Source organism: Trypanosoma theileri, assembly GCF_002087225.1.
Source record: "Trypanosoma theileri isolate Edinburgh chromosome Unknown TM35_Tth_25_V1, whole genome shotgun sequence".
In the NCBI taxonomy this organism is placed as follows: Eukaryota; Euglenozoa; class Kinetoplastea; order Trypanosomatida; family Trypanosomatidae; genus Trypanosoma; species Trypanosoma theileri.
In genome coordinates this window covers 139804-153173 of record NW_021639867.1, presented here as the reverse complement: position 1 = coordinate 153173, position 13370 = coordinate 139804, and the positions used below count along the sequence as shown (strand labels likewise).

At 38.4% G+C, this 13370-nt stretch overlaps 2 protein-coding genes across 2 annotated transcripts; both read right to left on the bottom strand.

Moving 5' to 3' along the window:
* Positions 1-1885: 1885 nt before the first annotated feature.
* On the bottom strand, positions 1886-2950 carry TM35_000251530 (glycerol-3-phosphate dehydrogenase; the record flags this gene model as incomplete). Its single annotated transcript, XM_029027744.1, has 1 exon — positions 1886-2950. The coding sequence occupies one exon, from the start codon at positions 2948-2950 to the stop codon at positions 1886-1888; it is 1065 nt and encodes a 354-aa protein (XP_028880923.1).
* A 1636-nt stretch (positions 2951-4586) lies between these two features.
* TM35_000251520 (hemagluttinin family protein) lies at positions 4587-13370 on the bottom strand (the record flags this gene model as incomplete). The annotated part of the gene is made up of 1 exon (XM_029027743.1): positions 4587-13370. A coding segment is annotated over one exon (8784 nt), but the record flags the coding sequence as incomplete, so codon positions are not given.

Here is a 13370-nt window from a genome sequence, read left to right as displayed (position 1 = left end):
AACGTTATAATCAGGATCTGCTGTTTGCTGGATGTCGTGCGTGGGGTGAAATTCAGCTCTATCTCTGGAGGGTGCAGGGGGCCGAGAAGAACGACTTAGTGTAGAGAAACTTCCCCATAACGCAATTCAGAAGAAAGGATCGATCATAGGATGGCCTTCCGAAAAAAAAAAAAAAAACACAGACGGTTTGAAAACCCCATCTGCATCAGGGAGGCGCCATGAAAATGGTACGATGCATGTGAATATTTCGTCCCCGGGTGCCTTTCGCCATTGGAATTGGAAGGGTGGTCCTCTTTAAACCCTTGCAGGGTGATCCGGGAAGAGCCCCGGTGCCAAATTCCCTCCTATTTCAATGCCTTGCGCCAATGTAAAATTAACGTGGGCCTTGAAAAAGGTAGGGCTTTACATCTAAAAAAAAAAAGTCGCCCGTGTTTTTTATTGATCGGGTTGTTCTCAAGCTTTTAAAGAAAAAAAAATTTGTTTTTGCAGCGCATCATGGGCGAACAAAACAGGGCCCACCCTCCCCGCAGGAACCGCCCAAAAAGACTCCCGGAAAAAGCGTGGTCGAAGGGGGTGCGCGTGCGGCAGTGGGTTTGGGAAAGCGTTCTCTGCGCGAAAAAAAAAAATTCGTAACCCTTTCTTCCCCGCCCCATCCGGATTCCCACGGTGTTTGCTCCAACCGCCCCCAGCAGCGGCGGAAAGAAAGAAAAAAAAAAAGAAACGCGCGCGGCGACCATTGATTCTGCCTCCGCGCGCTTTTGTGGTGTCCGGGAAAGGTCCGTCCGGGATTCCCCCGTGGGTGGTGGTGGGGGCGGGGCTCTGGATTGAGGGACTTCGGCCCTGCCGGCTTCGGTGGGGTGTTCGGCTTCTCGAACCGTTTGGGTTCGATGCTCCCCAGGGTTCTCGAAGGAAGGGGCTTCAAATTTTCGAAATGGGACCAATGGTGAACGAAACCCTCCCTTCCCTTGCGAAAAGGCATTTGGGGAGTAATGGAAAAAAAGACTTTTTATTTTAATTAGAAGCAGGCTTAAGTTTAAAACCACTTTACTTTCTCATGTCCTCTCTCTCGAAAAAATTGGTCATGGTCTTAGTCTTCTTTAATGGAAAGAAAGAGCAAAAAGAGAAAAAAAAAAACACCATAGAAAGAAAATATTTATTATGACCCTCCGATTTATTATTTTTTCCCAATGACATTGAAATCAACTGCACAAAAAATAAAAGAAAAACTCCTCATTACCGTAAACATTTGTTGCTGTGAGAAAAAAAAAAAAAACGTAGTACTGAAAGCGTGTTTCACACGACCCACAAGGGAAGAATAAAGAGGGTCAATATGTTGGATGGGCTTTCAAAAATTGCACTTTAATGCGAACTCCGCGTACCAGGCAAAAAACTAATAAAAATATAATATTGATAATATTGATAATAATAATAAGTTCTTTTTTATTCCATAAATATATTTAAAACAGGAGCCCATCCCTTTCGCAAGCTTTCAGGAATGATCCATACCTTATTTTTCCATAATGGAAATAAATAAAAAAAGGGAAAAGGAAATGTTTATAATGGTTAACTGGCTTTTCCTCCTCCTCCTCTCCTCTACAAATGTTAAAGAAAACAACCCCCCTACAGTGGGACTCGGAAGACTCTTCCTCACTGCAACGAATTAATAGGGTCAAGTAAAGGATGGTATATGGAAAGCCCTTTCAATCCCACTCCCCTTTCCGAGTGTTAGGCTGGGTAATCTTTTCAAAACACACCCTTTATGAAAAGGTATGGGAAAGTAATGGAAAAGAAGGTTTTTTATTTTAACCAGAAAACCCATAAGGATAAACCATTTCCTTCACACGCTCTCTTTCTCTCTTTCTCTCTCTTTCATATATATTCCTCCTTAAAGTTTGGAGGTGCGTACCAGCGGTGGAAGACCTTCGTCTGACAAAGGGCAGGTGTTTAGCTTTTCAAATGCCTCTCGTACATTTTTCTTTTCATACAATACCTTGTACACCACTTGAGCGATAGGGAGATGTACGTTACACTTTGCCGCAAGGCGTTCAAGTGGCTCTGCGGTGGCCACTCCCTCTGCGACAGCCTTGCTGGTACGTTGTATCTCTTCGAGGGATATACCTTGTCCAAGTTTCAGTCCAACGGTAAAATTTCTTGATAATTCAGAAGAGCAAGTAAGAAGAAGATCACCAAGACCGGCGAGTCCGAATACTGCTTCACCTGTACCACCAAGAGCAAGACTTAAATCTCGAATTTCAAGAAGACCTCGTGTGATAAGGGCAGCACGAGCATTAAGTTCATTTCCAAGACCCTTATACATACCAGATGCAATAGCCAATACATTTTTTACTGCACTCGCAACTTCACATCCAATTGTATCCGTAGTAGACCAACATCGGAAAGATCCATCTGGAGTAGTTAATATACGTTGTACCTCTTGAGCTTTTTTAATATCTGCATTAGCTGTACAAACATGAGTAAGTATACCTTTAGCCACTTCAATGGCGAAAGAAGGACCTGCAAGAACAGTAAACGGATATTGTGGAAAAAATTCTTGAAGAATTTCTGTAGGAAATCGCAAAGTAGATTTTTCAATACCTTTAGAACAAACAACAATAGGTATATTACGTTCTATGATGTGTTTTTGAATAACATCTCTGTTTTTCTTAAAAAATGAACGAATAAATTGAGTAGGAATAGTAACAAGAAGAATATCAGCTTCTTTTACACACGTTTCAGTATTTGCAGTATGAAATAAATTTTTTGGTAATTTTACACCTTTTAGAAAAAATTTATTCTCTCCCTCATTATCCATTGTTTCTGCTTCCTTTGCATTAATATGCCATGCTGAGACGGTCTTGGCCTTCTTTGCGAGCACACAGGCGAGTGCTGTGCCAAATGCACCACTACCTAATACAGCGGCATGATTAACGTATTTGATGTTTGATATCATGTCACGTGTTTTCCCTTTTCTTTCTCTCTCTTTATTTTTTTTATTTCGCTTTCCTCTTTGTTTTTGTTTTTGTTTTTATTGATAAATTTTTATATATAAGCAAAAAAAGAGAAGAAAAGAAAAGAAAAGGATATTTTTAAACAACTAATCATGTTATTTCTACCAAAGGCAATTAAATAATAATAAAAAAAAAAAACACAAACGGTATATTCACCGCTGGTTTCACCAAAATTTACTACATAAAGAAGAAGCAGAAACAGAAGCAGAAACAAAAATAAAGTCAATTCTGGGAATGTTTTTTTAAGAACCAAAGAAAACCCCTTAATGAGTTTGTTCAAAATGATGGTTCTGAATTCCCACAGAAACACATACTCACCCCATATTACATCTCATTCTGAAAGGATTATGTATTCTTTTTTTTTTCTTTTTCTGAGAAATACATGCTATATATTCTATGAGTGTATGTGTGTCTCAGACTTTCTCTGTTTTTCTTTTTTCATTTTCGCATCTGATTGACTTTCTTTTCATTTTTATGGGTCGTACTCAGCTCATAAGGCGTGAGTATGAATTTCTATAATGTATCCATATTTTTTCCTTGCAGCAGGAATGGTAGGGCGTTGGATTGAATTGCAATAAAGAAAAAAGAACAATAATAAAAGATAAAATAGCAAATGACAAGGATGTGAAATGATTCTCAGTCTTTACCTGGTGATGTGGAACCAAGGGAAGATTATCATTTCTATTCTGCTTATTTTATTCTTCTATTACACACCCCTCGTCTTTCAGACTTTATATACACTGGTGTTGTTCTTTCTCTTCCTAGACGTTCTTTATTCATTTCCATTTGATACACGCCCACAAAGAAGTACCAAAACACAGAAAAAAAAATTAGTAATATATATTTTCAAACAAAACAAAACAAATGGGGAGAAAAAAAATATATATATATATATGTAATTGTTTATATATATAAACCTTTCGCGAAGGCTCAAGATAGTTGAGCAGAGCTTTCTTTCTTTCTTTTTTTTTCTTTTATCTATTCTTCATGTGTATCTTTTTTTTTTCATTTATTTTCTGCGGTAAGAAGTGTTAAATAATTGTAAACGCGGCTAGTCTATAAGGTAACACACAAACAAAAAAAAATAACCAAGACGCAGTACAGACATACACAGACACACACATATATATACGGAAACACAAGGTGTGAGATGTCTGCACATGTAGAGAAAAAGAAAATACTGGATAAAAAAAAAAATGAAGAAAAGAGCTTACAATTCTTTCTGAAAAAGTGAGACCCCACCCCACAAAAAAACAAAAAAAGAAGGAAATGTGAAAAAAAAAAAATTCGTCAAAAGCAAAACAGAGCTCACGTGAGAAGAAATAATAAGATCAACACACCCTCTCCTTTTTTTTTTTCTCTCACACAAAAAAAACAACAACAACAAAGCAAACGAACGAAACTTCCTCTTCACTCTGTTTTTTTTTTTTTGCGTTCAACGTTTAACAATAACAATAGTAATATTTCATGTACATATGTATGTATTCTCCCCCTTTTTACAAATCCTAGTTACTCCATTCTCTCTTCTTCAAAAAAAAAAACCCATACATAACAAAAGACTATCCACCAACACCTTATCTATCTCTTTTTCTTTCCTCCTCTTTTACTTGTGCTATTAGATGAGGTTGGCTTCGAACTTACCATCGGCCTTGAGGTATGTCCCCTTACCACAAATGGTCCCACCCACGATGGCGGTTCTTCATTCTCTGTTTCCGGCGTAAGAGAAGCTGGTGGTGGGGCGGATGAGAGAACCAGTGGAGGTTGCGATGGTGAGTTTGAGGCTAACGAAGGCAGTGAAGGAGGTTGAAGTGTACCAGATGAGGGAATCATGAATGGATGTCGTTGTGGTTGTTGTGGTCCTTCCCCATCTTCACGTTCATGCCTAACAGCCTCTCTCAGTTTGTGATGTAAATACTGATATGGACCAGAAGGTGGAGGTGATTCCTTCTTCTTATCTTTATAACCATTATTACTTGCACGTGTGAGATGTGCATTCTCTACACCATTCTCAACACCACCAATGACTCCGGGAATATCATCTCTTGGTGGTACTGGTGGTGGTACAGGAGGGATATATCGTGGCATATCCTCTGCTCCACTACTACTACTACTCTCCGCATCACTATATATATTCCTTTTGTTATTAGTTGTTTTACCTTGATAATGATTAGAGACTGCGGCAGTGGTTAAGGTCATTTGATTCCTTTCTCCATTTACATCCACATCAAGTTCAGTACCATAACGGGAGCGATCATGAATATTAACCCGAACCCGACTCTTATTCCCTTTACTTGGTACTTCCACCAATTGCTGTTGTACTTCTGTTTGTTGTTGTGGTTGTGGTTGTGTTTGTTGTGATTGTTGTGTTTGTTGTGATTGTGGTTGTTGTTCAGAGCGTCGAATAAAGCGATTATTTGCTGGAGGTCGTACATACAGTTGTCGCATTTCTGGTTGAGATGTCGTGTTACGACGTTTGTACATACAAACACGCCAGAGTAACAAAATCAACAACACAAATAGTATAAAGAGAAGTATGACACTTACAATAAATAACGCCACCCATTTATCTACACCACCGCTAGAAACAGTTTGGTTCATTATTTCACTGCTAAGAAGATGCCAACGTGATGGTTGATCACTGGGAGCAAAACAGAAAAAGTATGATCCATCAGGTGAGGCGAAACTTAATTCCACTCTATCATAGGAACTACCAACGGGAGTAGCCACTGCTTCAATAGAAACCCCAGATGCACAATCTGTGGATGAACGCACTCCATACTTATTCTGAGGACTTAATCCAGATCCAACTAACAAAAGTGTTACACGATCATTTTTCGAATTCACATTCTCTATTGAAGTAACATATATAAGTGTTCCAGTAGTAGCGGCAATAGGTCTATTAAGTGGTACATACGTTACACTTAAATCAAATACCTGACCATTTGTTGTACGAAGAAGACTACTTCTACTTATACTATTACTATTACTACTTGGATTTAATATAGGAGGTGCAGCAGCAGAGATATTAAGTTTCGTACCCCATGTATTATTTTGAATAGGTTGAACACTACCTCCTGCATTCATGGTTACACTAAAATCCTGCGGTAAACCATTTACTGGATGACCATCAGCACCCAAAGATAATATACATGTAAAAGGCTCAACAGGGACAAACCATAAACTAGACATGGTATTTACAGATTGACATAAAATACTGGAACTAGCTTCTTGTGGTTCATCTATTACTGTAAATATGGATGGACTTCCTTGCATTGGAATATTTATATTACCTGTTTCATCTGATGATACCGATCCTAGTATAGAGACATTAAGAGGTTGTCCTGGTAATGTCACATTAAATACATAATCACCATTTAAACTTTCTGGGTAATTACCAATATCTATTACTTGAGATGATGCATAATCATCATTTAAAAGACGAATAATATGCATATACTGAGGTGATGCAATAATATCCCATACCATACCATTAATTATACGTCTACCTTGTGCATGACAAATTAAATGATCCGCTACTCGTACCATAGATGGTGATGGAAGATTTAATGAAGTAGATTCACAAGAAAGTCTACTTTGAGGTCCTGGTTGAGATCCAATACGAACAATAACAGGAGAATTTGTTACTGGCCAACTTTGAAAAGGTGGTGCTGCAGTTACCACAATAGAAACAAATTGAATAGTTAATTGATCAAATGGAGGAATAACAGTAAATAAGTATTGCGGATATCCACTACTATTACCTCCAGGTACCACAGGAGTACTTATTCCTGCATTTAATTGAACATTATATGCACTTGGGGCTGAAGGTGATTTTGTCTGAATAACACATGTTATATTATTTGCCGTATTAGCAGAATTAGAAACTGGACGATCAATAATTCCAACAGGTTCACATGTTACAGCAGACATTTCCATTTCTCCACTACCCGTATCGGTTACCGTGAAACGGGATGATTGAGCCACAATTTCTACTCCTCCAAGTAAAGTAAATTGAGCTTCCATAATATATTCTCCTACAGTAGATACAGTAAGTGCTAAAAAGTAAAATACACTGTAATCCTTCTGTTCATATATATTACTACCAGAGAGACGTTCATCTACAAAAGTCCCATCCACAGTTTTAAGTCGCATTACAACTGTAGCTAATGGATCAGACGTTACACTTCCTGAGGCATCAACAAGAGAAACTACAGGTTGAGGTGAACATGCAGTTAATGCAGAACAGATTGGTAAAGTATTAAAAATAGCTCCAGTAGCATTTCGCACTCCCACATCTACTTCATCTGGTAAATGAGTAGGAGTAACAGTATTTGCTTGTTTAAAACAAATACCATGTTTTCCTACTCGTGTTGGTGTAGTTGTATAAAGACTTACAGTACCATCAACATTCGTACTCGTCATTTCTGTATAAGATGCTGTTGTGCAAATATCAGGATTATTATTATTACTACCACCCTCATCTTCAAGATATACTAATGCTGCTAAATCTGTTATACTTAATCCACTACCTCTAAATTCTAATACAAGTGGTGTATTATTTAAGGCAACAGATACCAATCGAACACTTAACACTCTAGGATTAACCTCAAATGGAGAAGAAGTAATAAGTACCATAGGTCCTGATGAAGCTGCTGCTTGAAAACACAAAACATACTTCTTTGTTACCTCAAATTTTATTATTCGTACCATAGAACTAAGACCATAACCTTCTGTAGAGTTCGCTGCCGGAACACGTGGTGTATAAGAATCATTACTGCATATATCACTTGGAAGTTCTGTAGCAGCAGTAGGAACACCAACAGCTACAAGTTTATCACCTTGAGATAGACCACGACCTTGTAAAACAATTAAAGTATTTGGACCAACTGTTGGTGGTTCTGCAAATGTAACGGAACTTACATTTGTTAAGTAAACTACTAATCCTGCATGTTCTATATGAGGAAAAATAGTTGGCATTAATGCCTCTTTCGTTTTATAACAAAGACCATAACTTCCGGTACTATTTAATCGAACCTTCCAAAGATCTTTATTATTTTCATCACGTTCAAGTAATATATTTCCTTCCGTAGAAATAGGTTGCATACATGCCGTTGCAACAAGACTCATAGTTGGATCTAAAACAGGAATAGATGTTAACCAAAGACCAGCATCTATATCATCTGTAGTAGTACCAGATGGACGAGAAAGTGTTATCTCTGCAAGATCTGATGTATAAACAGTAACAGGACTCATAGACCATCCAGAAGGATTTGGTTCAGATGCTATGACTTCTCCAACTATACGAGCACATTCTTGCGAATTACTAGCAGCACAACGGTCTATTCTATGAGAGTAACAAATATAAAATGTTCCTGATCCTTTAAGAGCGGTTGTAGTAATAGTATTAGAATTCTCCGTTTCCATTATAATAAATGCATCACTTGTAGGAGAAGGAGCAATTTGACCTACACATTTATTTGGATCTGCTAAAAGTACAAGATAATCATTTTCAACAGGAGTTACACTAAGATTAAATTGAAATATTTCTAATGCCTTTACAGAGAGTGGAGTTTCTAACACGGGTGGAATTCCTGTCATAACTTGTACCGCATTTTCCTTTAACATAGTAGTAATTCCCGTTGCATAATAACATATAGATAGTATTGTACCATTTGCTATTAAGGGAGCTGCACGAAGGTTGGAATATCCATTTTGAACCATAGCCACACCTTGTGGGAATTCTTCCATTGTAGGTTTAGGGATAACATAATATGGGATATCATTACATTTTTCTAAACTATAAAATACAAAAGCTCCATCTACTGATGGAGATAATGATTGAATAGTCCAGTTTATACTTTCACCATTCCAAATACTATCTCCTTTAGATGATACCGCACCTGATGGATCAGCAGTACTCATCATTATAGCTTCTCCAGGAAATACATGATATTGTCCACCACTTAGTTTATAACATAACCAATAAGATCCCACTACATTAGAACGAATAACTTGTACAGCATTTGTACCATTTGCATTTAATGGAGAGTAATAGAAAATATTTGGTGAAGATTCTACTGTTTGACACATTCCATCTGACTGCGTATTTGTTGAAGGGATAAGTTTTACTTTATCCGTTTTATTTTCATTCTTTGATATAAGTCCAAAACCTTCAAATATTAAACTAATCAATTGATTTGCACGTAATACTCCCATAGCAGGCCAAGTAGTATAATTTGATGGATTAGGAGCAATGACAATTATAGGAAATCCCCAGACTATGGAGTTAGGTTTCCAATAACAAAGAGTATGATTACCACGTTCTCCTACAGCAAGTTGAAAAGGTAAACTCAACGGTAAGAGATCTATACGTGAAGGAGAAGTAATAATAACATCCGCATCAGGGTCTGGTGCGAGACACGACATCATACCTGTATATAATGCGATACGATCATCTCCTGACATACCAGATAACTCTTCTTTTGATGTAAAATTTAATGTAAAGAGTTGACCTTCCAATGGGTTTAGAGGTACTAATGCCAATCCCGAAGGATCACGTTCGTAAATAATAAGATCTCCATATACTAATGTCCATACAGTATCTGTTTTAAGTCGATAACAAACACTATATGTTCCTTCAGTAGAAGTACTTATATTTAAAATAGTATTTGTACTTGTTGCATTTGTTATACTCCAACCATCTGATGTACCTGGAATCGTATCTCCACTACCAGCTACATGTGATACCATATCATTTGGTGGGACTGAGCTATCAGTACAGGAATTGGATTTCTCGATAATCTTTACACGATCATCAGCACCAAGTGAGCTACCTTGAAATTGAATATAATTAATTTGCGACACTCGAGCTCGATCATTAAGTACAGTAAATTGAGTAGGATTTGCTGGAAGGATTGAACTACGACCACTTGGTATATCTCCCCATGATTCTTCCGTTAAGAAATAACAAACTCTATATGGAGACAGTTTAGAAGTATTGGGACTTTGCGCAGGAAATATTATATTGTCTAATGTTGCACGACTTGTTGTACCACCAACAACTTCACCAGCATCTATAGGTAAACTCCAGCAAGAGTTTAAGTCTACCTGAGCTGTAGCATGATCTTTACCCGGTGTTAACGGAAGTGCTTCTGGATCAACAGTATTACGTAGAAAGGAAAAATCAAGTAATTGTCCTCGACGTGGTGGGGTTGGGGTAACACCCCAACTTAATGGATTATAATCTCCTACTTTAAATGGTAATTGTACATCCTCAACACTACAACCCTTAGGTCTATAACAGGCTATATATGATCCACCAGCAGTAGGATCAAATGAACCAAGTGTTTGTGTACTGTTACCGTAAACTCCATATGTAGTAGGATTACTTACATAACAGCGTCCATCACGGTATGCAAGAGAAGAAGAAAGAAGAATTGCAGTGGCGGCATCAAAATTACCATTATACGCTTCTCCAGGTTCATAAGGATTTGGTGGAGTGGGTTTATATGGTACTAATTCTCCATCCTCTTTACTAGAACTTGCCAAAAATGTCATTATTCCACGTTGTCCTGCGGTTACATGACTTCGTCCTTTAAATTCTGCAGGAAGACGTGAATTAACAGGAAACTCTGAAAGTTCAAGTTGTGTAGGATCAAGAGGCACAGCAAACTGATTTCCAACAGCATCCTTATAACAAAGACGTAGTGAAGTAGTTCCAGTTCCAAGTAATGCATTAGGTATCGTAAAAGTGGTATTAGTGCTCGTAACAGGGGTTCCATCTACCGTTTGTGCAGCATCTCCAACAAAAATACTATTAGAAACGGTCTCTGTATTATTAGCGTAAATACACTGATCAGTTCCAGAAACAAAACGGAATCTATCTGTGAGAGTAAAGTGAAGTCCATTACGATGCGTTGTCGCTGTATCGAGGGTCTGACCAAGTCGTAGACAACCCGTAAAACTTCCTGTAGGTGTAGCCTCTGAGAAAGTTAATGATGTACAAACTGGACTCCAGTTGGAGGTTGAACTCTGTGCCCCACCAAGACGATAACAAACCTTATACTTCCCAGGTGATGGTGTAAAGGCAATAAGAGAAATATTGGTTTCACTGTTAATCTTAACACCAGAGACAAAAACAGCCGCTGCTGCATCTATACATGGAGATGACTGTGGTACAACACTCACAGCATCATTATCACCACGTTGAGTTCCAGTTTCAGCTGTTCCTACAATTGTTGTTCGCATATACTGCATTGCTCGCGGGTTGATATCACCTCCATTACCAGGACTAGAGACTGGCGGTGTCGCAGCACAACTTTCTACACCAGCGGGAAGAATAGTAACAGCAGTCACTATAGGGGCCCATGTTCCAGCAAAGAGTTTGTAACAAACGTAAAATGTTCCCACCCCGGTAGTAGAATTAAAGGTGGCATAAATATGAGAAGAACGTGTTTCGTTATTTGGATCCAATACAGGTGCAGGAATCGTTGAAAAGGAAGTATCATCCCGTACAAATTGAGCTAATTCAATCTCTGGTGACATGCTCTCAATAACTGGTTCATAACATGCGTTTGGATCCGGTACAAATACCATACGATCCCCTGATCCAACAACATCACCTTCTTCACTTGACGCATGTGTGAAGGTAAAATTAATTGTCTGCATCGCACGCAGAAGATCTGCACTTGTAGGAAACGTTGTTAGTTTCATATAAGGTCGAAGTGTCAATAAATTACTGGAGTTTTTCGGATTTATTGTACCTACTCGGGAGTAGTTCAGTGACAACGATGGGGAAAGCGTACATACAATAAGTGATTCCGCCCCATAAGTGTAGTTATGCTTAAATGTAAAACGATATAATGTCGCTGTCACTGAAGTAACATCATCATCTTCAAGTGGGAATGCTGCATCATTGGCGCAGATCGTAAGATCATCAACATATTTAACAAACTTCACTTTGGTAACAGGATTTCCTGTCATTGCTGGATCAAGGGTAAAATCCAATTGTATACTTTGACCAACATATGTGGGATTTGGATCCGGTACAAAATAAAGTGGAGATGCAGCAAGTGTTTCTACATAACATTCACCTGTTTGGGCATTAATTTGTTCACACGTACAAACAGGTCTTGATATCCCATTATGTGTGTAACATAAAAGATAACGATTATCCACCATAGACACTGGCCACTCCACAGCATACTGTACAGTGGTATTAGTACTCCCAAGTAAATGGGCACGACCCAAAGGAAAAGCAGGATCATAACCTGAACTACAATTTGAGGTACTTGTACCATAGAAAGAAACACGCCAGCTATCATTAGTTACATCAACTTCACTGCGTTTTTCAAATGTAATGACAGTTTGTTGTCCAACACGTATGCTATTTTCTTTAACACATTCCACATCACCAGCACGTATTTCCAATGATTCCAACATCGCCGCCGCCGTAGCATCCTTTAATTGATAACAAAGATTAAATTTACCTACAATATGAGAAAGAATATTCTGTGTACGCACACTTTTATCTGTAGATGCGTCTACATTCATTTGAAAAGCAATACATGCCTTACATGTTTCACGATCCACTCCACAAGATTGTGTACTTGGCACAGCCCACGCCACATCACCTGAAGCATTAAGATTACCTAAAGGATCATCAAAAACTAATACAAATGGCTCTGCAAAGGTGGGTTGCACGTTATTTAATACACTCCACGAACTTGGTACCATGGGTTGTATAGAGAGCGTACCTGCCGTTATTGATCCCCCTGCAATACTCCAGACTTTTTCTACTGCATTGTAATAACAGACTTTATATGACCCTGTTGTGTTAAAACTGCGGTAATCCAGAGGATCGGTACTATCTTTAGGGATAGCAACAGATGTATTCGTTGTGGTATTCACCATTACGGAAATATCCTTTGCCAGTCCTGTTACCGGTGTAGAAGTTTCACATGGTACTTTCTCCATATCAGTTGACACTCGCACCAGATCATTTTTATTAGGAACTGTAACAAGTTGAAATGTTAACTGTACCTCTTGTCCTACACGTGGTGGTGTGGGAAATGGCTTCATTGACGATGGATTCGCTTCAAGCACAATAACATCACTTACATTACCATCCAAGGTTAGGGCAACATCTGACCATAACATATTGGCATCTTGTACACATACACGAGCAGAACCAGCTACTTGCCAAAGTGATACATCAAGTAGTTCTGAACTCTCCACAGTAAGAAGTGGCTCTTGTACACCTTCCATAGTGAAGTTATGACACCACGACTGATCATCAGTGTCTACAGCAGAGATAACAGCAGCATCATCAATTTTTAGACCTCCATTTCCACCGAGATTAAT